General features: G+C 56.9%; 1 protein-coding gene across 2 annotated transcripts in view; it reads right to left on the reverse strand.

Annotated features, from left to right (window-relative positions):
• Window positions 1–363: 363 nt before the first annotated feature.
• The window catches only part of PHF2 (PHD finger protein 2), a 92,271-nt gene continuing 67,159 nt past the window's right edge, over window positions 364–25,475 (reverse strand). Inside the window, exons 5-22 of one of the 2 annotated variants that reach the window (XM_061200625.1) lie at window positions 23,848–23,989; window positions 22,842–23,028; window positions 21,527–21,689; window positions 20,480–20,567; window positions 19,929–20,035; window positions 18,224–18,315; window positions 16,797–16,886; window positions 15,872–16,231; window positions 14,717–14,836; window positions 14,138–14,256; window positions 12,109–12,287; window positions 11,892–11,962; window positions 10,957–11,120; window positions 6,420–6,673; window positions 4,629–4,724; window positions 3,986–4,095; window positions 2,962–3,382; window positions 364–2,287 (exon numbers count right to left, since the gene is read on the reverse strand). In XM_061200625.1, the coding sequence (XP_061056608.1) occupies window positions 2,199–2,287; window positions 2,962–3,382; window positions 3,986–4,095; window positions 4,629–4,724; window positions 6,420–6,673; window positions 10,957–11,120; window positions 11,892–11,962; window positions 12,109–12,287; window positions 14,138–14,256; window positions 14,717–14,836; window positions 15,872–16,231; window positions 16,797–16,886; window positions 18,224–18,315; window positions 19,929–20,035; window positions 20,480–20,567; window positions 21,527–21,689; window positions 22,842–23,028; window positions 23,848–23,989 (2,852 nt within the window). In that variant the 3' untranslated portion in view covers window positions 364–2,198. Of the gene's footprint in view, window positions 2,288–2,961; window positions 3,383–3,985; window positions 4,096–4,628; window positions 4,725–6,419; window positions 6,695–10,956; window positions 11,121–11,891; window positions 11,963–12,108; window positions 12,288–14,137; window positions 14,257–14,716; window positions 14,837–15,871; window positions 16,232–16,796; window positions 16,887–18,223; window positions 18,316–19,928; window positions 20,036–20,479; window positions 20,568–21,526; window positions 21,690–22,841; window positions 23,029–23,847; window positions 23,990–25,475 lie in introns of both variants that reach the window. The other variant, XM_061200624.1, reaches the window with a different exon arrangement.

The raw sequence follows: 25,475 nt of genomic DNA on the forward strand, positions 1-25,475 counted from the left end.
CAAAGGCTGCCCACTCTGACCAAGAGTCTCGTCTGCCTGCTCCTGCAGGCTGGCTCAGGGTGCTGCAGCTTTGGGGTGCAGGGCAGTACATATGCCCTGTGGGCAATCCAAAGGCTTTCCAAGGGGAAAGTTGGCAGCCAGGGCTGGGCCTGGGTAGGGGGCCTGGCCTGACTGCCTACCCTCACACCCAGCCCACTCACTGGCCCACTCCTCTCCCCAACGTCGAGGATCCCCACCGTCCTCACTACCAGAGTGGATGACAGTGAACAAGGCAGAAATGACACAGACATGGTTCTGTACAAAACCTGAAATATTTTTACTCTTTTAAAACTTTGATCTAAGTTACCTTAGACCTCATGGACTCGATACAAGAGTAATATGAATTGGGAAATAAAACACTTTAATAGCCACAATAAACTTTGTTAGAAATGTACATGTTGCCAAAATAATAATAATAAAATTAAAAAAATAAAAGAGAGATAGAGAGAGGAAGAAAGAGAACAGCTTGATGGCCAAGTTAGATTATATAAATGTTCAACAAGGACAGGAAAGGAAACCTTCAAAACGCCGGGTCGGAATAGTCAGGGCCCCATGAGGCTCGCCCCTCCCAGCCTCTGGGTCCCGGGGCTGCATCCCCCAACAGGATGAGCAAGGGTGGCAAGGCCCACGCAAAGCTGCCTCTCCTCATGGACAGAACACCCAGGGATGGGCATATAAACAAAGCTCATAAGAAATGTACAAATATAAAAAGCTACAAACATTAATAAATTACAGCATCACAAAACACAGAAACACTTCACAAGGTGCTAGTAAAATAACTGTACCCCCACCCCCTTCATCAACAAGAAGGAAAGAAAGAGCTGGTATTCAAGTTGAAGATTCCTCTTCAAATGTGTCTGAAATAGATCTTTTGTGTACTGTTTGCTTCTGTAAAGACAGATATAAGGCTGCAAAGACATCACTTGTTTTTCAGGCAATACCTTAGTTCCTAAAAGAAAAAATAATAATAATAACCATAATAATACAAAGAAAGAAGGAAAAGGAAAAGCATCGGAAACCCAACTGTTCATCATACTCGGCAAAAAACTCGTATAAATGTTAATGAAGGACTCTATAGAAAGAAATTCCTAAAGATACTTTTACTCTTATAAAAAAGAAGTTATTTAAAAAGCTATTTACACGCTACATTCTATGAAAAATATGCTTCAGGAAATACATCTAAAATTAAAATACAGGATTGCCTGAGAAACAAATCCAGCCCCTCCGTGTCGATGGGCAGACACGTGGTCCAGGAGCCACCCATGCACTCGACACCAAACGTTAACAGGTGACAAGACAGAAGTGCCTGGCCCCCAAGTCCTCGGGCCACCCGGCCACCATCTGCCCCACCAGGCATATGGCGGGGTGCCTTGGCTGGGAAGTGCTTCTCGGAGTATAGATGGTCAGGCTGGACGGGGCCCACCCATGTGGCTTAGCCTGGGCCCCCTGGGCCCCACACTGTGTCTGGGCCTGAACCCTTCCCTGGGGACCCCATGATGGCTTCCCCCCAACACTGACACACTGACCCTGCTGATGGCCCCAGCCAGCCCTGAGAAATGCCCCAGGCATTCAGGGTGCAACACCCACCATCCGGCCCACCACCCACCAGCCGGGGAGCACAGAGGCTCCTCTCCTGGCTGGGCCCAACAGTCTCTGGACTTGTCTGAGAATCACTTGGGAAGAGAAGGGGGGCACATACACACCCCGATCTCTCCTCCTCTTCCTCTCTAGTGTTCTTTGCCTTTTTTAAAGCCTCTGGAGGCTACCAGCCTGTGGCCAGCTCAGACTCTGGGCCTGGTGAGCATTGGCTCACTCCTCCTTCCTTGAAGGACTCATGCTCCCAGCAGAGCTGCAAAGGCCCTGCAATCACACCCATGCTCGGGGATGCCTGGAGACTGTCCTGAAACTGGAATGGTCCTCAAACTGGCAGGGCCACGTTTCGGGAACTGGTCACTCTAAGCAACTTGAGAAAGGACGTCTGTCCGTATTGGCGAGCTCCGCCCGCTGAAGCAACAGATGCTCATGTGAGGGGGATGGTTGCCGGGAAGAGGCCAGGCCCTCCCTGGGGTGAGGCAGCAAGGCCACCCTCCTGGGGGCTGATGTTTTAGCAGGGCTCCAAGGGTCCTGAGCGGAGCAGAAGGATCCTGGCTTTCCAAACTTTAAAGGAGCAGTTTTCCATTCCGATGAATTTTCAAAATTTTCCCAAGCCTCTGTTTGGCAGTGGCCATGCCCTTTTTTGTACGCTTTCCTGGGGGAGGCACAGACACAAAAAAGACAGATGAGTGACAGGAGCAGCATGTGGGATGGGGGTGTGTAACCCTCCTGAGCCCCCACCCTGTCTGTAAAATGGGCCTGCAATTCCCAGGTCCAGGGAGTCCTGAATCCCTCCAAAACCACCAATTGTCAGCAAAGCGCCCCACTCAGAGGCTATGTCGACAAGGGGCTGGGCCGTGGTGAGTAGGGTAGGGACAGGCCAGGGATGGCATTAGGGCCACCTAGAGCCACACTCCCCATGTCCATGGCCGGCTGGGCCTCACGCCCATGGTGCAGGGCGTCCGGGGGTGACAGTGGGGATGCCACGAGACCCGGCCAGCCGTCCCACCCCTAATTCACACAGAGGAGCCTGGGTCACCTTAGGCTCCTCCCAGTGAATCCTCGGCAAACCACCAACCACACTCTGACTTCAAGCCAGGCCCCAAAGCCGAGGCCCTGGGAGTCTGAAGGGCCAGACCTAACTCCAAAGTAACCAGAACCCCCCTGGTGAGTAACCAGAGCTCTTGGTCTTGAAAGGGACCATTTGTTCCACATACTGACTGAGTGCCTGGCCATACACACTCATGGCTGCAGGGACAAAGGAGACCTGTGGTCATCCACAAGGACAGTCTGCAAGTCTAGGTGACTCAGGGTCGGTGGGCAAGGTACCTTTGGCAGCGGTGTTGTTGGGGGATGACGAGGAGGGCCTCCTCGTGGTGAGGAAGACCCCAGGGGCCATGGGCTGAGAGGCACGGCCGGCTTGGGCCCCAGCAAAGGCGCCGGCTGCCGTGTACTCGTGGTCAACCAGGCTGCTGCTGTGGGACTCTGGTGGGGGCTCAGGTGAGCTACCCTCCTGTGAGGCCTGGCTGCTGGCCGTGCTGGTGGAGGCTGGGGTGGTGGAGGCCGGGGTGGTGGAGGCCGAGGTGGTGGAGGCCGAGGTGGTGGAGGCCGAGGTGGTAGAGGCCGAGGTGGTGCCGGCTGAGGTGGTGCCGGCTGAGGTGGTGCTGGCAGAGGCAGAGGCGGAAGGGGAGGTGGTGTTGGGAGCCAGCTTCCTTTTGGTGTTCTTTTTCTTTTTGCTTTTCTGCTCCTCCTTTGAACAAAACATGCAGGTGTGTCACCCCACAAGGCTGGCCAGGTTTCGGATACTGGGAAGCAGCCTGCAGCCTGGGAGCAGCCTGGTCTGCTGTGCACAAGGCTTCTCCCATGGAGCTAAGCAAGCCAGCACTGCAGGAGCAGAAAGGGCTGGACCACGCCCAAGCCCCACCTCCAGCCACCACGAGCCCTGCAGAGCAGTACTGGGGCCTGTGGAGAGACCACCAGGCCCCCCTCTGTGAGGTGGGCCATCCTGGACACGGGGACGTGCGGGATGTGGTACCAGCACTCAGCTGTAGTGGACAGACTCAATCTGAGTTTACCTATTGGTGGGCACGTAGTATGGGCCCCCTCCCCCGTCACCCTAACCCCCTCCATTCCCCACCAACCCACTCTGAGCTGCCATGAGACTCCTGCCACCAGTTCCCAGCTTCTCTGCTTCCCACTAGCAGGGACTTGGGAGCCTGGAGGAACCGGGGTCAGCAATACTCAAATGTCCCCAAGGCTGTGACAGCCCCAGACTGGGTGGTCTCCGTACATGAGGGTGGGGGGAGCAGAGGCATCTGGGGAGCCTGAGCCCAGGAGGGGGTCCCCTCCTCACCTGCTGGGACAGTTTGGCTGCAGCAGCTGCCAGCCCGGTCTCAATGGAGGCCACTCTGGTCCCCTCGCGCACAGGCCTGTCCTGCCTTGGCACCGACGGGCCGACCCTCGCTGCGGGAGAGAAGGTCAACCTGCCTCGAGCAGCCACCCACTGCCTGTGTGCCCTCCTGGGATCCCCCGGTCCTGCCCCAGTCTGTCCCCAAATCCCAGGGACAAGTCACAATTCGGGGAGTGTCAGCATGGGCCCCAACCTGGTGTGGGGCTGGTTTCCCTACACCAGCAAGACAGGAGAGGTCAGAAGGGAAGTCATGTGCTAGGTGAACCAGACCCCACCCTGCTGGCTGCCCTGATGGGGGCCCAGGTACAAACGTGACCCTCCCAGGGCTGTTCATTGAGGAGAAACTAGGCAGAGGGCCACCTCACGACAGGGACACCGCACTGCCCTACTGGCAGGAGCTGGGATGCCTTTGGGTGAGCTTGCAAAAGCACCTGGGCTGAGGTCCCGGGAGAAAGAAGTGGAACGCCAATCAGGCTCCTGCAGGCAAGTGACAGCCCGTCTGAGCCCCGCACCGAGCTAGTGGGTGTGGAACATGGCTGCTGACATTCAGTGTGGATGGAGCTCCCCTTCCAGCCCCCAGCACTACCTGTCGGGCTGTAGGGAGCATCATCCGAGCCTTTCCTCTTCTTGGACCGGGACTTGAAAACAGGACTGTCCTCATCCGACTCCAGGGAGGGGTAAACTAGAGGGGCAATGGGGAGAAGGGCTGGGCTGCTGGTGTGGCCACAGGAGGGTGGCTGCTGCAGGCTACTGGCAGACCTTATGACCGGCATCCCCCAGGCTGTCCCCAGGCTGCAGAGCACCAGCCCTCCTGGTGTGGCTGCCACACGCATAGGCACAGGTGGCCTCTGAAACTGTCAAGCCCAGGCCTCCTTGAGGTCCAGAGAGGGCCAGACAAGGGGCTCCATCCAGCCCCCATGGCCACCTGACCAGCTGTTCCTACCCCAGCCTGGCCACCGCACCCACTTGAATGCCCAATTCTCAAAACATCTCCTCTGCTGCTATCAGAGAAGAAAACATCTGATGTCCACGGAGCTGGGTGGCTCTGAAGGACCCCAGGCTCACCTCAGCAAGTCTCTGGAGGAGGGAGACCCACACAGCAGCCCTGGGTGACTCGCTGGGTACCTCCTCCCATTACAGGTTCAACCTCCAAGGCTTGTGACACCCGAACCCCCAGGACCTGCCCTGTGCCCCAAGGGTGCCCAGAAAATGGAGTTCACTCCGCTGTTGATCTGTCAGACCATGGCAGGCCCCTCACTGAGGCCTGAAAGTGTCCACCAAATAGGGCAGGTCCAGCCTCACCATGGGAGGGCTCTCCAGGGACAGGGTCTCCAGGACAAATACACTGCCCTCAGACCATCAGGACTGAACTGAGAACAGGCCCTGCACCATGGGGGCCAGCACGGCCCTGGCCCTGAGGAGCACACCGTACCCGCGGGGGCTGGAACATCTATGGGCAATGGGCTGAGGCATGGAGGCAGGTCCTTGCTCCAAGTCCCCTCCCAGGCGGCCAACAGCAGCTCCTTCAGAGCCCGTTGGAACCCAAAGCGCCAGGCCTGGAAGGAAGGGCTGTAGTGGGAGGCGAGGGGCCATGCCCCTGGGCAGAGGCCACAGCTATGGCCCAGCCACCAACTCACTGCCCACCTCAGACTCAGGCCACAAAGCCACTCTGGGCCTCGGTTTCTCTGTCTACACAGACATAGGATGGACACGGTCTCAACGTGTCTGAAATGGTATAGCCACGTGGAGAATAGTCGGGCAGGTTCTCAGAAGGTGAAACAGGCAGTGACCCAGGTATACACCACAGGAGCACCATAGACACAGGCCATACAAAACTCCCTGCACACCAACATTCACAGCAGCACTGTTCACAACTGCCAAAAGGTGGAAGCCATCCAAGTGCCTGTGGATGGATGAAGGGATAAACAAACATGGTGTGTCCACATGGTGGAATATTATTCAGCCATCAAAAGGAACAAAGAGCTGACATATGCTACATCGTGGATGAAGCCTGAAGAGTATGCTAATGAAAGAAGCCAGGCACCAAAGACCAAGCACTGTGCAGTTCTGTTCACGTGACACATGCTGATTAGGAATATCTACGAGGCAGCATAAATCAGTGGCTGCCAGGGGCCAGAGGAGAGGTACTGACTCTTAACAGGTACAGGGCAGGGTTTCCTTTCTGGATGATGAAACGTTCTCAAATTGGGTGTGATGATGGTGGCATGCACATCCCTCTAAATACACTAAGCACCACTGAGTTACACGCTTTTAAAGGGTGACTGTTAAGGTCTGTGAATTATATCCATAAGAGGGCCAACCCTTATGGGCTCCCAACCCCCAGGTTTAGCACCCCTCCCCGCACAGCCGCGCTCACCGTAGTCCGAGTCCTTGAAGCAGGCGTCCAGGTGGTCCTGCTCCTCCTCGTAATCATCCAGGTCCACACTGTTCTTGGCCGCCCTCTTCAGCAGCCGCTTGCCTGCGCTCTTACCACCAGCCCCATTCTTCCGGGTGCCATGGGCCGCCAGCGAGCTGCCCTTGGCCTGGCCAGCACCCCATGTGGTCTGCAGGCAGGAGTCGGAGGCCTGCAGGTTGGCCATGGACAGCATTCCCTGAATGGCTTCCTGTGTGCTGGGGGAGGCGGGGGGCTGGCTGGAGGCACAGAGAGACAGGCACTCAGCCCATGGCCCACACATCCTCCCACTCAGCAGCCAGCAGAGGGTGTGGGGTGGAGGATAGTGGTAGCTGATAACTCCCCCATGGAAAAAGCCAGCTATCCCCTTCCCCTACCCTCTGTTCCCACCCCCCAACACCAAAGGAGGGCTGGAGGCCTTGGGACAGAGAGGGGCGCAAAGAGAGAAGAGAGGGAGGAGGATGTGGAGGGAGGGGATGAAGAGGGGCAGAGGGATAGAAGGTGGTAGACAAAGGTGCCATTACTCCTGATCTCTCCTACCATAAAGTCAACAAGCAGACTTCCCCCAAGGACCCAGGCCACCCCCCTCCCTCCCTCTTCCACTCCCTCTGGTTTTGTGCACACCTCCACCCACCGTGGACTCCTGCACTCAGCCCCAGCCCCAAGCGCTCCCTCCCCCATGTCTTCAAGGGCATCCTCCCATCCGGTACCAGAGATGGGGCAGCAGAGCCCTCTCCCTCCCATGGCACTCGATCTCCCCAGGTGACCCACACCATCTTTTCATGACTGCACCTGCACCAGCACCCAGACCCTCATCCTTGCCCATCACCCTGCGCTTTTGTCCACCTGGGTCAGGATGGCCCACCCCAGCCTCTGGGGAGCCTGGCCATACCTCTCATTGCACCCTGGGACCCTAGGAAGCAGGACCTGGAGTGGGGCACTGCTTAGCCCTCCTCCCTGGTCACAGACCCAGGAGGCTCAGGAGTCCCAGCAGCGGGCCCGCCCTGTGTGTCTGACATCCAGGCCACCTTCTGCCTGCCCCATGTGCCCCCAGGGGGTGGACCCACCTGCAGGGCTGCCAGACCCAGAAGCAGCACCCAAAAGTGCCAGTCCACATGGGCCCCTGGTGGTTCTGCATGGTCCCTGCTCCCTCCTCCACTTCCGAGAAGTATTTGAAGCATGTTTAGTAAGACATCAGAACAAGAAGGAGTCCCTGCTCAGAAATAAGGTTCCCAAGATTGAGGCTGGAGGGTGCAGGGAGATGGACCTGGACCCAGGAAGCACAGACACAGAGGGTGGTCCCCTGTGGTCCTGGGGGCCCACCGATGCAAGCTTGGACAAAAGCCATCCTGTGAGGGGTATTGCTGGGCTCCAGGCCAAGGACTCCTGCCCCAAGCCAGGAGGAGGCGACGGGCAGGCGCCTCTCTGGGCAGCCCTCCACGAATACCACTTCCCCAAGCCCTGCCCGAGACACACTGGACCGCAGTGTTTTGGGGTTTTGCTGGAAGCAAATGGATTACGGTTCCAAAGCCACAAACAATGGGAAAAATCAAGTATGGTCAGACCGCCATGGAGAGTCGGGAGCCTTTCACCAGACTCTCCACCTGCCCCAGCATCCTCCAGACCCCCACTGTCCCATGCCATGACGGCAAAGGGCTACCCAGACCCAGCCAAGAGCACATGGCATTTGGTAGCAGTAGCATCATTGTTGTACCATCATCGCTGATGCTTTCTGAGCAGGGACAGGCCCCCGACCCAGCACTAGAGCCAGCAAGAGCTGATAGCTGGCCCCCCATCCTCTGCCAGGCTCTCCAGTGCTCTACGAATGAGGCCCTTCCAGGCTCACCCTGAAGGTCTCAGGCACCCTCACCCAGCCTCATGGCCCAGCCAAACAGCAGGCTTCCTGCCGGGATGGGAGGGTGGGGGCCGGGACACTCACCATGAGGGTCCTCCGGGAGCCAGCATGGAAGCCAGCCGCCTGCCTGTGCCATCTGGACCTCATGGTCCCAGCCCAGCTCGGCTGCAACCTAAGAGGGAGGGGCCTTGGAGCCCAGGGCTGCAGGCTGTCCACGTGGGCCGGCGAATCAAGGAGCAAAGTCTAACTAGTGCGCATGGAAAATAATACCTTAATCCTCCAATTATCATACCAAAATCCTCTCTTTCCCTCACCCCCAGGCAGTAAACACTAAGCAAACCATCCAGAAGAAATTAACATATTTTCCTCCATTTTCTTCAGCTGGCTTTTTCCAAACAGCAAATACTTAAAACAGAGCAAACGGACCATCAAACACTGACCTACACTCCAAATGGGAGACTTGGGAAAGGAACTGCCTGCGGCGGCCGAGGGGACCCAGTCCCAGCAGGCACACGTGCACGTGTGCAGGCGTGTGTGAGCACATACGTGTGTGCCTACAGAGCAGTTCACAGTGCATCCTCAAACTGGCTGCCCTCCTCCCGGCAGGCTGTGTCCAGGTTCAGTCAGGAGCCCAAGCTGCAGCACCTGTGTCCCAGCTCCAGGCAGATTTCTGGCACCAGCCCCACCTGCCCTCATCCCAGGGGTGCCTCTGCCTGGAACTCATGGGGGACCCAGGGTGTGTAGGGCACTTCTCCAGGGTCTGAGCGTCAACCGGTCACTGAGGTGCCAGCTAGCCATAGCCTTCCCAGAAGAAAGGCACCTCCAAAGAGGTGAGGGGCCAGCCCGGGCACCAGCACCTTCCAGGAAAAGGGGGTTCACAGCCAGGCTTCTCCTCCTGGCTAAGGGCCTCAGGTCAGGGTCCCTTCACCACTGCAAAGGCCACAGGGCATCTCTGCAGTGAGGGGCTTAGGTTTGCTCATCTACAGAAACCACTTAATGCTGAACAGGAAATCTGCACCCCACAGCTCTGTAGAAGCCTCCAGCCATACACTCCACTCCCATGAGAGAAGGCGCCTACGGCTGTCTGTGAGCATAACACTGCACAAATAATGGTAATTTATGAAAGAAAATACAACCATTTGATTTAGCAAGAACGTTTTTCAATCAAGCCCTAATCCGCCTCCCGGAGTCCCACTGTCTAAGACGGGGCTGACATGCTGCCTCCACAGGCTCGTGTAGCCCCTGGACCTCGATTCTGGAAGCACAGACTGAGAGGCAGAGGGGGACGGGTGGAACGCAGATCTGGAGGACCAAGCGAACCCCAAGCAGGTCACATGAGCCCTGCCTTCCTCAAGCCAAGTCACTCCTGGCTGGATGTCACCGCCCAGCATGGTTAACATTCCAGGACCCCCACGCTTGGGTTCCATTATCAGCAGATGGAGATTCTGGCCCTGCCTCTGCCACTTCCTGGCGGTGCGGCCTTGAGCAAGTCACCTAAGCTCTCTGAGCCTCAGTTCCCCATCAGTGCAGCAGGACTCTCCTGCTGGCTCAAGGACTAGGAGGGGAGCCACCCCCCACCATGGTGGCTGAGGTCCCCAGAATGGGGAGGCTACAGGGGGCACGGGCCCTGATCCCTTGGTTTTCTGTCTGTGGTACTTGTAGAAATTCCATGTGGAAAAAAAAAATGGCCATGATGCATAAAAACAAAAGTTAACTGGGATCAAAAGAGAATTTAACTGGGACCACCATGAGAAAAACAAGCCCCGTGGCCTTCCACCAATGCAAAACCCAAAGAGGATTAATCCATTTCTCTCAAATCAAAGGATTGCAATTGGGCAGGCCTAGGTAGGGAAGACCGCCTGAGCTGAGGAGACACATGTCCTAGCCTGCCCGACCGCCCAGAACCTCAGGGCCTCCAGGAAAGAACAGCATATACACCAGCAGTGAGTGGGCTCCTGAGGCTGCACATCTGGATGCACACAGGTCTCAAGGACAGCGTGGCTTGGTTCCCACACACCCCTCAGTTGGTGTGGGAATCTGGGACCCCTGGCCGATCCAGCCCCTCCTCAGGGAGTGGGCTCTCACGTCCCCGAGCTCTGAAGCCATCATTTCCCTTGCCGCAGATAAGGTCTCTGCAGGGAAGCCAGCTTGGGGTCCCAGAGAGGCCCATTAAATGCCCTTGACCCTGACACTGGGCACACACCGTGGAATTTTTCTTATGTTATTTTTATGGCATTCGGGAAGTGATGAGACAGAGACAGCTGGGGGTCTTGGCCTGGAACAACCCTGACACCCTCCAGGTGCCCAGCCTGGCCCTGCTTCCCCACAGGCACCTAGAGGTAATGGTGACTTCACAGACTCCTCCCTCCATGGCCCCAACATGGAACTACTTCTCAGCTGCCTCCCCATCTAGCATCTAGAAGCATCTGTCCTCAGAGTTCTGTGCCCTCGCTCATGAGCTCTGCAACACACAGGACCTGCACAGCCAGCCCCCGCTCACCTCTCTGGCCACCTGGCACCACCTCTGCCAAGCAGGGGTCCTGCTCTGGCCGCCTGGCCTCTGGGACGTGGGCTGACGGAGCCCTGCTTGGCCCACCTCTGTGGAAGCACCCACTTCCCCAAGTTCCCCGTGGGCACTGGGCCTACCTGTTGGGGTTGTACTCGAGCGCGCCGACCTCCTCGCTGGCCTGCAGCAGGTCCAAGATGCCCGCAGCCGAACCCCCGCCATCCTTCTTCACTTTGGCATTGCGGGCGGGCTTAGTGTCCGTGTCTATGTGCAGCGAACCCTCATCAGAGGAGTCATCACTCTGCTGTGGGGACAGAGTAGCTGGTCGGAAAAGGACTTGGGGGTAGGGGTAGGGACTACTGTTTCCCTTCAGTGAGAAAAAGAGGTTTTTAAAGAGCCTGTCCTTGTAACGAGCACCATGGGGCTGGCTGACCGTCTGGTCACAGGGGCACAGGGGCCAGAGCTTTGCGCTGGGATCTTGGAGCCCCACCTGCACCATTTCCCCAAGTGAACCTTGGTTCACAGGACCTTACATGAGACCCCAATATTGAACACAGATACAAGAGGAGTCGGCGTGGTCGGACTGGGAACAGGCGGTGTGCCTGTACCTGAGGGACACCAGTTAACAGCCCCTGGCAAGTGGCTCTGCAGGGACACCTTGGGCTCTGCAGGCAGGGTATGACCCCAACAGGGAACCTGGCTTCCTTGGAGACGGCCACCGCGTCCTGGGTTGGACATGCACGGCCTTGGAGGACATCTAACTTAACCCCCACATGTTTAGTGCAAGACCCAACCCCCAGCAGGCCTGGCCTGCTACCCCCTGTACCCCAGTCCTCCGGCATCAAGGAGATGCATTATCTTCATGGTGGATCTGACTACGGAGTGCGGCTCCCAAGGCCCCACCACTCATAAGAGACCTGCAGACCTTCCACAAGTCCTGCATCTGCTTTTGTCCCTTTGTGCAGGGTCCCGGGGCTCAGAGCTCCTCATCTGGAGCCCAGCCAGCCTCCCCAGGAAAACGTCCCCCTCTGCACTCCACCCAGAAAGCTCAGTCGCCCAGAAGGCACTCGCTTACCTTGTAGAGCGCCGAGTCCAGCTTTGGCTTCGTAACGGGCGTGGGCAGCGGCTCCTTCTTGTCCAGTAAGACTGAAAGCAGAGCATATGGGAGTCAGCAGCAGTTTCGGAGGAGCAGAGGGGGACCCTGGTCCAGCCACACCCGATGCCCACTCCACATGCCTGAGATGGCCTTTATGGGGCTGGGCCTGCCCCTTCCCCATGTCCCCCCAACTCACAGGACAAGTCCCTCTTCGGAGCATTTTTCTTCCTCCTAATAGGAAATTCGTCAATCTTGAGCTCCCCGTCATCCGACACGTACTCATACTCATCCCGCACTGGCTGGGGCTTGTCCTCCTTGAAGTTCTGCAAGGCTCCAAACACCCCTGGGCCTGGCTGTGGCTTGAGGGCCTTGGAGCTGGGGCGGCAGGAGTGGGCCGGTCAGTGGACGTCCGCACAGCCTGGCTAGTGCCCCCAGCACCACCCCCCACAGGCCTTGGAGGACCAACAGCCAGGCTGGACACTTCCCAACCCCACAGCCTCCTCTCCAATGTCGTGACCCCAGTGAAGACAACGCACAACCCACAGGGTATATGCCTGGCCCTTTCTCGGGCTATTTAAGGTTGTGCCCCTCACTGCCCCCTCACCCTAGCCAATGGATGAGCACGCCTTCTTTCAGGCTGCTCTGGGGCCTGATACAAGCCCAGTGTCAGACGGAGCCAGTGCCAACTGGCCTGGGTTTTCTACATAGCTAATCTAGAAAAATAATTTCAGGGCTGAGGTGTAGACACAATAGTCTAAAAAGTATCACACAACTCATCTCTCTCCTGGGGCAAGACAGGGCTACTGCAAACGAGGAGAGTCCAACGCTCCAGCTGCTGTCTCCCTGTCGGCTGAGGGCACAAGCGCACACTCAGCAGTGGGGACAGCAGGCGGGGCACAGGCATCTGCAATTCCCAACAGGTACAGCTCTGATTCCCAACAATGGAAACACAGAGGATGGCTGGCAGTGAGCCCTGCTGGGTGTAGTCATGAGCTACATAACACAACACACACATGTACACACACACCCATGTACATACACACAGGTGTGACATAGTTATAGAATCATGTCTCCCTTTCTCCCCTCCATTTCTAAACTCTGTAGCGTAGTCAGTCAGTCAGTCATAGAGTTAATGCTGTGCAAAAGCTCCCCGGGACCTAGCAGCTGAGCTTCAGATAAATCAAGGACGTGCTCAGGGCCATGAAGTCAGGGCAACCGGGCCCCTGCAGATCAGACCCAACCCACCTGCTCACCAAGCAGCCTTGGCACATTGCCGTGAGCTCTTGGGAATAACGGGCCCACTTGTGCCAGGCTCTGCAAGAGCACAAGATGCTGATCAGCTCTGTTCCCCCACCACCTAAAAATGGCCTTCTCCCCCCATCTTGCAGATGAGAGAACTCAGGCCTACAGCAGAAAAGTGGCCCCATTCCCACTGGGACATGTCTGCTTCCTGATTGCTGGGCACCCACCCTGGACTTTGGATTCAGCATACAACTGGGTGTGGGACCGAAGCCACAAAGGGCTTCTTGGTGGGCACAGGGTGTCTGGCCCACCAACCTCCCACCTGGCCAGCCCACCACACTGGTCAGCAGATGGAGACCCCTTATACAGTCCAGAACCCGGACACACCAGATCACACACACATACCCTCCCAGGCTAGGTGCCCCCGTCTCTCAGCTCAGTGCCATCTCCTCCAGGAAGCCCTCCCACCAACTCCCTTGGACACACAAGGACTCCACAGCATCCCAGGCCCCACAAATCCTTCTTCCATGGCCCCAATCACAGCCATAATTTTAGATGGATTTGAGAGTGTTGGATTCATACCAGCCCCTCCCCACTGGCATCTAGACTCCAAGGCCAAGATCCTGACCCCCACCATGTCCTCTGTGCCAGCCCAGGACAGCCACTCGGCTAATATCTGCCCAATCACACTCTCCTACTCCTTGCTGGCACACACCACTGCCCCCTGCCCACCTACCCGAGCTTTTTGGCTTAGTAGGCAGGAAAGGAGCCTGCCTGGAGGCCCTCATGAGGGGTGTGCCGAGCAACAGCAGCCAGCTCAGAAGGGGGGCTCACCGCGGAGACCTCCAGGAGGGTGTGTGTGTGTGTCATGTGTGCACAAGCAGGGGATGTGTGTGTGTGATGTGGGGGGGCGGTGCTCAGGGTGTGTGTGTGGCATGTGGCACATGTGCAACCAACCCCTCCTGGCACAAGCACTCACGTACCCTAGCAGTTTCTTGTTGGAGAAGGAAAATGAGAACTTGTTGTCCTTGTTCCCTGACAGAGGAGACTTCTCCAACTTCTGCTCTTCCTCCATCTTCAGTAGGGAGTCGGGTTTGCTGTTCTGAAAAGCAAACCCAGGACCATCCCTGAGCCCCATACAGGCGCCCAGTGGGCAGAGGCAGCTGGACTGGGCAGCCTCCTCCCTCTGACATGTCACCTGGGGACCCACTGCAGCCCCAGGCCCACAGGACCTGCCCTCGGATGCTGCCCAGCTCCAGGGAGTGTGAGCTTGAACCAGGGCAGGCCACAACGGGCAACGCCATCCATCCTCTTAGGCCGAGATGTGCCCGTGCCAACCCCTCAGAAGGTAGCTCCATGGAAGCCACGTGCACACCCAGACCCTCAAAGACCTTCACGGCACTGCCCACCCGCGGACAGGCAGACACACACCTGACATACCCTACAGGCACACACACACACCACCAAGCCCACACTTGCCCCACACACCACCTTCTTTCACTAACATAGCCCTCCCTGAGGGTAGATTCACTCACCAGCATACCTGTACACACACATCTCACCTTGTACTTCCACTTGGCCTCCGACTTGCTCTTAGTCTGCTCTCGGATTTCCAACCTCTCCACGTCGTTCTGCGTGCTGACAACCTCCTTGTTGGGCACACTCAGGACATTCTTTGTGGCCTAGAAAATACTAGCCATTATCTGGTAGCGGACATGGGTGGGCAGCAGTGCTCCATCAGGCTACAGTACAAAGTGAGAACCACACAGCACAGAGTCCCTGTCTCCTGCTGGCCTACATGCATCAGCTAATCCATCAATCAATCTACCCAACCACCCATCCAACTAACCATCCATCCATCCACCCACCCATCCATTTACCCACCATCTACCTATCTACCCACCCATCCACCCACCACCCATCTATCTACCCATCCATCCACCATCCATCCACTCACCCATCCATTCACCAGCCAGCCAGCCACCCACCCACCCACTCATCCATCCACTCATCCATTCACCATCCATCCATCAAACCATTTACCCACACATTCATTCATCTACTCTTACTCCTCCCTCTCTTCCTTCCTTCCTTCCATCCATTCATTCATTCATACATTCATCTACCCTCTTTGCCTTGAGGAAGGGAAAACCAATGTGCCCCACTTAAGCCCTGCAACACTAGCTCCGGTGGCCACCAAACCCCTGGGAAGTGAGCAATGACCTCCCACTAGCAGGAAATCACTCAATGTGGCCTGGTCTCAGGGACTCATGGTCCCCAAAGCCCACACCTAAGACCCTCTACTCACACTGGTGGGTCCTCAGGGCCAGGCCTGCCTCTCTCACTGCCACAGGGGCTCAGGCCCCCAAGGACACCTGCCCCCATCACCGGCTCCACCCTTGCCTCCTCACTGCCTTCCACTGGTGCCTCACCCACCTTCAGGTCTCAGCCAATGTCTGGGCCCCAGGGAAGACTCAGCCGGCTTGTCCCCCCAGATGACCCTCAGTGGTGCCACCCTGACCCAGCAGAGACTCTGCTGCCTTCATCGTGAGGGTCTCTCTCCAGCTGCCCACTACACCAAGCTTGTTGGGGCAGAGCCCAGCTGCCCTGGGTCTCTAGCACAAGAACATGGCAGCCCCAGCACCATCCTACAGGCCTGGTCCTCGGAGGTGTCTGCAGGCCTGCTGACTATAGGTGGGGAGGGTGAGGCCACCCACCTTGCCCTTCTTAGGAGGCTCAATCTTGGTCAGTGCCTCCTTGGTGTGGGCCTCCAGCAGGTCCAGGTTGGGGATGGTGGGTGAAGCCGCGCCCCTGCACTTCTTCCCTTTCTTCTTGCCCCCGTCCTTGAGCTTCAGTGATTTGGGAGGCTTGGGGGGCTTTGGGGGCTTGGGAACTTTGGACGGCTTGGGCATCTTCACGGTTTTGGGAGTCTTTTTTTTGGACACTTTCTCCAGGAAGGACCGAGGAGGGCTGGCCTCAATGGGGGATGGGGGCTCCTCCTTTTCTCGGTCCCCAAAACAGACCTCGTCCGAGGAGATGGCCGCAGTTACTTCAGGTCGGGAGGTCTTGGAGGCATTCTAGGAAAAGGACAGGGAGAGGTGACCAACCACACCCTGCCAGGAGGGTCTCACAGCCCCAGGCCATGGGGGACACTCGAGCAGAAAAGGAGCATCTGTCTACATCATCAGTGACATGCTCACATTCATCCCACACCATCTGTGTGACAGGCTCACATCCATCTACACCATCTGTGTGACACATTCACATCTGTCCCACACCATCCGTGAGGCAGGGTGCCATCCATCTACATCACCAGCCACTTGACCCCTTTACCTCCTTGGTGGGGACTAGACAGGCTCACACAAGCAGGGTCTCAAGGGGCTGAAGTCCTCCCTGCAGAGTCCTTCCCCACCCCCACAGGGAGCTGCAGGGAGTCCCCACACTAATTCCCAGGGCTCCCACCAGAAGACTGCAAGTCTACCACCGGGAGCTAGGAGTCCAGAGCCATCATGCAGGTGACCCTGCCGCAGAGGGCTACAGGAGGGGCTGCCTCACACATGGCCATCTCTGGAGGGATACCCAGGGAAGATAGGCAGAGGCCTCCCTCAACCAAGGTCAGCGGGCCCCCAGGGTCAGCCCTACCTCACTGAGCCGGATCTCTTTGGCAAGGTCTTTGATGAGCTGCGATGGCTTGAAGTGCTCTGGTAGCTCATCCTCATGCTCCGCCAAAGCCTGCAGGACAGCCACGCACAGGGTCAGCGGGTCAGCCGCCGAGTCTGGGCACTGATGCCCACCCACCCTCCACCCACAGGGGCCCCAAGCAGGCTCAGCTTCTGTGGTTCCTGACTCATGCCCTCTGTCCCTCCAGGCTGTCCCCCATCTACCCACCCAGGACCTCCGGCCCCACTGCCATCCCGACAGGCACAGGGGCAGGCGCTGCCAAAGGTGTGGATTGGCTGCATGGGGTCCTAAGGGAGTTAGCCCACTCTGGCCAGACACTGCCCCAACGAGGAGGCTCTGCCATGACTCCACTCTACAGGTGGACAAACAAGTCCCAGAGAGGAGGGGGTGCCTGAGGCCACCACCAGCTGTGAAGTGAATGTGGGCCATCCCTTCTTCCTGGGCACGAGGCCACTCCACCTGGCCACACAGCTGATGTGAGGTAGGAGGGACACCCTGCATTACTCCAGGCCTTGAGGCAAGAGAAGATGTGGCTGAAAGAGGGCTCTAGGAGGGTATCTGCTGCCCCACTCCACCCAGCTCACCCATGAGAGCAGCAGGAAGTGCACAGGTGTTCCCCTCCTGGACTCCCCAACCCCACAAGGCCTTCTGCGGGCCTGATGGGACCTGCTCAGACTATGCTGGCACCCCTGACTGGGAGAGAGTCCCTTGGCAGTGGACAGGGAGTCCCAAGGCTGGCCAGGCCTCTCCCCTCCCTCTGTACCAACAATCCAGGCAAGATGCCAAAGGAAGTTGGAAGATGCTTCTCTGGAGCCTCCATTAGGAGAAGTAGCTGCTGCATGGATGCTAGTGAGGGTGCTAACGCTTTACAGTGGGGGCATGAGGTGGGGCCCAGACATGCTGCTTCAAGGGAGCCATGAGGGGCAAAGGGCAGTGCTACTGTGGTGGTGGGGGGTGATGGAGGGGCACGGCGCAAAGGGACTGTCTTAGTCACAGAGCAAAGCCAGTTTCTGAGTTGATGCCTGGGACAGCCAGTAGGACAAAGAGGACATCTCCACTCTCCTCTTCAGACCCCTGAACATCCAGCCAGTCACTGACTCGAGTCCTCCCTGCTCCCTGTCCTTTCGGGTTCGCGCAGTGCTGTCTCCACCACCTGATTTCCTCCCACTGAATCTCCCTGCCGCCCAGCCACCACCCCTCAGGCCAGGTCCCTAGATGGAGGGCTCTGTCCTGCATCTGCCCCCACCAACAGGTGTCTGACCTGGCCAGGTGGCACCCACCTGCTTTTCACATGCTAGTTCCCACCAAAGGAAGGACAAGCCCTGGGAATGGCTCCCCGCCTGCCACCCTCCCTTCTGCCCTGGATCACTCCTAGTACACATCCTTACCTGCTTTTTCGTCCATGATCTGAAAGCACCATTGAGAATTTTAGCTCCTTGGACTAAATGAGAGGGCAGCTGCTTCCCAGACTTGTGAGAACCTGGGGGAAGATAGACAGGTTTGCTCAGGAGGGTGCCCACTCTCACCTGCCGCCTGCAGGTGACTTAAAGCCCCAGTGGTGGGGGACGCTCAGGGCCAGACCTTTCAGAGGCCTCTGCCCACTGCCACCTGCCCAACTGCCAACGGTTCTTCTTGGAACCTAGGGGACGCCCACCTAAGATGCCCTGCGAGGGGCAGGATTGGCCTTCCCATTGTCTACACACCAGGCCCCTCATGCAGGTGGCCCGGCTCCTCCCTCCACCTGGTCACCAGCCTGCATCAGTGAGGGGCCACAGTCATGTCCCAAACCAAGCATCCCTAGATGCTTTCTGATTCCCACCCTCACACTGCTCCCTGCATAGCTGAAGGATGCCGGGCAGTGGGTCCAGTTCCCACTGGGGTGGCTCAGGGCAAGCACCACCTCAAACACACCCTTGGGAGCCAGAGCCAGCCCCAAACAAAAGGGACAGAGCATTCCCCCTTCAGGCAGAGAGCTCAGCATGGAGGCAGAGCAGCCCCGAGCTCTGACACCACCAGGTGACCATTTGTCTGGCCTGTGGCAAATCCCTGGGTCCTCTCAGCTCTGGGGCTGCTGAGCTGCCAGCCCCTTCACAGAGGAAGGCCCGAGGCAGAGAGGCAGGGGCAGCTCAGCGAGGCCCAGCTAGTCAACGGTCACCCTGGTCAGGCTGTCCCAAGGTCCCCAGGGTGTGACTCCACCCACACTACCCCCATTCCATCTCCCTGGCAAGAGGCCCCTAGGGCAGGGCACTCGCTCTGCCAGGGTGGAGCACAGGGCTTGAATTTAGAGAGCGATGGAAGAATTTCACTGAAACTTGGCCAGCCCAGGTTAAGAACCATTTTCAGCTTTCTCATCTCAAATTAGAGCCAAAGTGCAAAGGAGTCCTGATACGGTGGTCTCCACTCATAGCTCTTATCAGAACACAAAACAGCAGTTTCCTGGAAGGGTGGGTGCTGCTGAAAAAGAAAGCTCTCCATGAAAGCAAATGCTCCTCCTGGGTCCCTCACCCGGCTGCAGAAAGTTTGGAGACCTGAGCAGGGGTTGGCCACCAGGAGCCAAACGCTGATCCCGAAGGCATGGCCTGGCAGGGCCTGGGACGGAGGGCCATGCCCACAGAGGGCATGGACCCAGTGGAGCCCACCCCTCCCCACAGGCCTTCCACAGGGGACTCTGGCATGCACACCCACCCCCAGTACAGCAGGGATGCTGCAGGGATCCCTCAGCTGGTAGCCAGGCAGGCCCCCAGGCCTCTCAATGTCCCAACTGAGCCCTGTCAGTAACCACACAAGGCCACAGGAACCGAGCAGAACACACACCCGGTCTGGGGACATGCGGCCAGTGCTCTTTTTGCAACACCAGATGACCCTGCAGGCAGGAGTCCAGTCCAGCCCCACAGCACACAGACAGGGAAAGCAAGGCCCGTGAGCTAAGGGGACTTGCTCAGGGCCCATGAAGGCATCGCTCAGCCTGTCCTCCAGGGCCCAGCCGCCCTGCTGCATGATGGCAGAACTGTTACCACTCCCCGGCGTCCCTGAGCTCCCCACGCAAACGAACTGTCCAGAGCCGCAGGCTGAGACGCCGACCAGGGGACGTACTTTTGAACGCCTCCAGCAGGTGCTTCCCCATGTACCAGCAGGCAGTTTCGAAGTTGGGAAACTGAGTCAGGCTGCCCAGTTTCAACCTTCTTTCCACTTCGTATGCTCTGGAAGCCATAGCAAAGAACTATTCAGTGCATTAAGCCCTGAGCAGGCAATGATAAAGGAAGGTGAACCCACACTATGACCAGAGGCCACACCTAGGTCATGACCGCTCAGGCCTCCCTTCTGGGCCCTACGCGGTGAGGTGGACCAGAGGACCACATCAGGATGAGCGCTTTGCGTTAAGGGCAAGCCCCATGGGCCGCGGCTTCTAGACCTCTGGGTCAGTGCCCAAGGAGAAGGCAACTCGGCCTTTCAGCTCACCCCAAACCCACTACAGTCTCGAGGCTGTCCAGTGACCAGGCGCCTCAGGGGCCCTGGTAAGATCATGGCTCCTCTCCTCCTTCCTCCCCACCACACAGAGGCCCAGCCAGGACTCAGGAGAGGTATCATCACACCAACGGTGGGGACCCTGCCCAGCGGATCCTGGGAGTCAGGTGTGGCCCTACCTCATCTGCATCTCCACACTCAGGCTGTGGAGGAAATGTCCCGCGAAGGCCAGGCAGTCCACAGGTGTAAGTGTGGCATAAATCCAGCCTGGGGAGACAGGGATGGGGCTATCTCTTCACAGTGTTCTCATGCCAGGCTCTTGGCAGCTACCGGGCCTGACTCCTGCCAGCCCTTCCTCTGTGCCCCCATCCACCCGGGCCCCCTGGAAGGTGCTCTGGCCCTGGCTTCCATGTAATGAGTGGGTGGGCCCTCCCAGAAGGACAGACTGTGTCCGAGCTCACTCAGTCTATTCTATCCAGCCCTGTATGGTACAGACAGGGAAACTGAGGCCCAGGAGCCAAGGGGACTTGCTCAGACCCACCCCAGGGTCGGGCTGCCTGGCATCCCTGATCTCCACATGCAGGGGTGGAAAGAGACAGGCAGAGTTGCCACACCTCCCGGGAGAGCTGGGTTTGTCCCTACAGACTTTGGGAAATAACTGTGATTGTAAGAAACAGGGGTAGGGGCTAGATCAGGAGGCACTCACTCAGAGGCACATAAATCAGTGGAAATGTGAGGGCCTCCATATATGACAATTAGAAAATCTGAACACTGGCTAGCTATTTGGTGATACTAAGGAACTGTTAACTGTTCATTTTTAAAGTGTGATGACAGTATTGTAATTATGTTATTTTTAAAAGGAAACCTTACAGATACGGTGAAATATTTATGGGTGAAGCAACATGACATCTGTAAAGGGCATTTATCTGCTCGTGTCATGCTTCCTCCTTCTGCATATGTTTGAGATGTTGAGATCAGCAAACACCATCTCTGACAGTGTGGCTGTGCTCTCTGGGCTGGGCTCTTGGGGCCCCATGCAATCCCACGTGCCTGGCCTCTGTGAGCACAGCCAGGCTGGAAGCTGCAGGGGCTCATGGCCCCGAGGTGGCCCCAGAGGTGACCACAGAGCAGGACTGACCCCAAGGCAAGGCAGGGAACAGCCAGGGCATGACCTCCCCTGGCAGACATCAGAGGTGGGAGACACAACATGGGGACAGGGCACTCACCTGAGGGGATGAAGAGCGTCTGGCCCTGCTTGAGGGTGCACTTGTAGCATTTGTCCACCTGGTCAGCAAAGAACATCTCACTGTGGTTTGAGGCCGACTGCCAGCGCTCATACAGGGAGATGTTGGCCGAAGCTGGCTTGATGAGATAGAAGATCTTCTCCCCCTGCCAACAAGAGGCCATTGGTGGAGCCTGTCATATGCTGAGGATGCTGGGGGTGGGCAGTGCCCATCATGTCCTGGGGATGCTGAGAGGGGACGGAGCCCACCATGTCCCGGCGATGGGTCCTAGCTTCAACAGCATCCTGCCCAGGCCCATCATTCCTCCCCTGAAACACTGGGGCCACATGTGCTTTGCAATTCAGACATCTGCGTGTTAGGAAGACTCTAGGCACAGGCGCCTCCGGCATGTTCAGGGCAACCCCTACCACTCCACACACCATATCTCTGCAGCACTATGGATGCCTATCTGCCAAGGGGAACAACGTTGTGACCTGCTGTCTGACGAGTTACAAGAAAGCTCTGCTCTTGAGAGTGGCTTGGGTCCCAGCTGGAGATGGAAGGACGGCCCTGCTGCCAGCACCAGCACCAGCCCAGCCCTGCACTTGGACTAGGGAGATATAGAGGTCCTCACTCACGAGGCAGACAGGCTGAGGGTGGGGATGCATGGGGGGCGGGGGCAGGACTTGCTCAGGGCCTCAAAGGGCTAGGAGCAGAAGCTGAGCTGCCTACCCTAGCCTGGGCTCTAGCAGGTCTGGGGAGACCCGGGGCAAGGTGGTGAGCCCAAGGCTTAGGTTCTCCTTTTTCGTTTGTTTTCACATCTCCCTTTTCCCCTAGCTTCCCTATCTGTCCCCAGCCAGAAGTCTCCTAGCTCTCTCTGCCACTCAGATGCCACTGCAGCCTTGCTCCCCAGCCCCCAGCCCACCCCCTCATCCTCCCAGTGGGGCATGCTCCCTCATCCCTTCCGCCAGGAAGTCTTCCCAGCACTGCTCTCCCTTCCCTGGACACGAGCCCTTGGTCACCACTGCAGTGGGCCTCCTCCAATTGCTTCATGAGCCTCAATCTTTAGAAAAGGCAACACACGTGTGCTGCTCTGGTCCTGAGGTGCTCTCCCCCACCCCCATGCCTCCCAAGGGCCCAACATCTGTGTCCCTTCTGTGGAGAAACATCTTGTCCCTCATCCCACTTGATGCTGGCCACTGTTAGGGCCTGTGGGGACTACAAACGGTCCTGCAGGCAGACAGTGGCCTGGTCAAGAGCAGGTCTTGCCCCTGAGGCCCACGTAGGGCCCACAGGGGGAGCAGAGGCCAGCGCTCACCTTGAGCACGTGGTACCATGCAGAGGCACCCCCGGAGTCGATGTGAAAGTCAGTGTAGCTGTCCTTCACACAGATCAGGCAGTACTTGGTCACCTTGGGCTTGGCCAACAGTGCGTCGTCGGGCCAGTAGTTTTCTACCCAGGACAGTTTCTTTACGATGTCAGGAGGCTCCACAAAGCTGGACATTCTGGGGGCAGGGACAGGAGCAGTCAGCAGTGATGGGAGCCGTCAGCACATTTGTTTTGCCCGCTGGGCAGGGTGGGAAAGGTGCTCTGAGATGTGTGTCCCATGCCTATTTCTCCACCTCGGGCTACATGGCATTGCTCCCATTCTACAGATGAGCAAACTGAGGTTCACAGAGGGCAGAATGAGCCCAGCTGCTGGGTGTGACTGTGGCAGGCACCCAACACTGAGCTCTCACCCAAAGACGGGCATGGAGAAGGCCTGAGAACCATCTACCCCAGAAACAACTTCCTTCCTGGAGAACTGGAAAGAGACTTGTCAGGTGGGCTCATGCTAGTGTTGCGGGGCACGATGGGGCCCTGAGAGTGAATATCATTGCTCATGCACAGCCCAGGCGCTTCCTGGCAACACCTAAGGAAAAGCCACTTCTCTCCAGAGCAGACAACAGGGGTGCCTGCAACTCCTTGCCATGCTGGGCCATGTCAGACCAGATAACTCATCTCCAGGGAAGATGAGAAAAGGCAAAGGCAGCCTTTGATTCTATTAAATGTCACTGTCCTGGATAGAATGCACAATACTGCATCAAAAACATCCAGCTCAGCAGCACCTGTGCAGTGACACTTCAGCCCAGCCGAGAACGGGGTCTCAGTGTTCTTGCTGCCCTGGGCACATCTCTGCCTTCAAGGCCATGCCTGCTCGGACAAGATGTTCACAAATCATAAGCCAGGCCACCCTGACCTCAACAGCCTCAGTCACAGGCTTAAATCTCCAGCATGTTCCAAACTAGTATCCCTCTCCATCCCTCCACCCTGGCCCCACTCACCTGGTGTCAGAGAACTCAAGGTTGGTAAGGTTAAGGACCCGCTTGCGGTTGGTGCTGTAGTAATAGTCCACAAACTCCTTCAGCTTCATTTTGCAGTCCTTCTGCTTGGTGACGTCTGTTACGTCCACACTCCGCTCTGGGCCTGGGGAGGCAGCAGGGGAGGGTGAGCACACCCAGGGAAGATGGTGTGGCCTTCCGTGAGGTCGGGGGCCAGGATGTGCAGAGGAAATGCTCACTCACCCTCAGAAGACAACTGAGGGAGGGCTGAATGCTGAGGCTCTAGGCTCTAATGTCTGACCCTCCCCCCACCTGCCCTGCCTGCTCCTTCCCTTGGGTGGCCATGAAGACCCTCTGGTACAGTGGGGTGGCACAGTCATGAGCCTCAGCTAAGGTGGCCAGATAAGCAAATAAAAATACAGGACACCAGGTAAAAACTTACACTTCAGATAAACAATGAAGATGTTTTCAGTGTAAATATGTCCCAAATAATGCATGGACATACTTATACTTAAAAATTTTTTAAATCAAAAAAATTCTTGCATTTCTAGGACACCAACTCATTATTCTGAAAATTGATAATAAAAGGAAATACATTTATCCTACATTTTCTATACTTGATGGGAAAAGTTCAGGGTAAAAATTGTTGATGACAGAAATAGAGTTCTGGATAACCAAGTAACTAATAAGGGAAAGTTCTTTACAGAAGACTCACAATAGAGGAGAGAGAAGGACAGAATTAGCACACTCTTCCTTTGCAACAGTCCTCACCGGCTGCTCAGACAGTGAGCTGAAAGGCTGATGGAGCATTCTGTGAACAGATGAGACTGCACTGCCTTGACCACTGAAAAGAAGTGGGTGGAAGCACCCCTACCCCAAGAAGGAGTCCTGCCAACAACTTGAACACAAATCTAAGCAACCTCTAACCACCTGTTACAGGAACTATTAGGGACAGAAGAACACGTTAAATGACACCACAGGGACGCTGTCAGCCAAATCCCTAATGTAAGATCTTCCCAAATCTCAAATATGAAAGATTCTCCAGAGAGATTGGTTCAAGATGGCGGAGTAGAAGGACATGAGCTTACTCCCTCTTGCAAGAGCACCGGAATCACAACTAACTGCTGAATAATCATCAACAGGAAGCCACTGGAACTCACCAAAAAACATACCCCACATCCAAAGACAAAGGAGAAGCCACAGTGAGATGGTAGGAGGGGCGCTATCACAATAAAATCAAATCCCATAACTGCTGGGTGGGTGACTCACAAACTGGAGAACACTTATACCACAGAAGTCCACCCCCTGGAGTGAATGTTCTGAGCCCCACATCAGGCTTCCCAACCTGGGGGTCTGGCAACAGGAGGAGGAAATCCTAGAGAATAAGACTTTGAAGGCTAGCAGGATTTGATTGCAGGACTTCGACAGGACTGGGGGAAACAGAGACTCCACTCTTGGAGGGCACAAAGTACGGTGTGCATCGGGACAGGGGAAGGAGCAGTGACCCCACTGGAGACTGAACCAGACCTACCTGCTAGTGTTGGAGGGTCTCCTGCAGAGGCGGGGGGTGGATGTGGCTCACCATGAGGACAAGGACACTGGCAGCAGAAGTTCTGGGAAGTACTCCTTGG

This window comes from Eubalaena glacialis, chromosome 9 (assembly GCF_028564815.1).
Source record: "Eubalaena glacialis isolate mEubGla1 chromosome 9, mEubGla1.1.hap2.+ XY, whole genome shotgun sequence".
NCBI classification, from domain to species: domain Eukaryota; kingdom Metazoa; phylum Chordata; class Mammalia; order Artiodactyla; family Balaenidae; genus Eubalaena; species Eubalaena glacialis.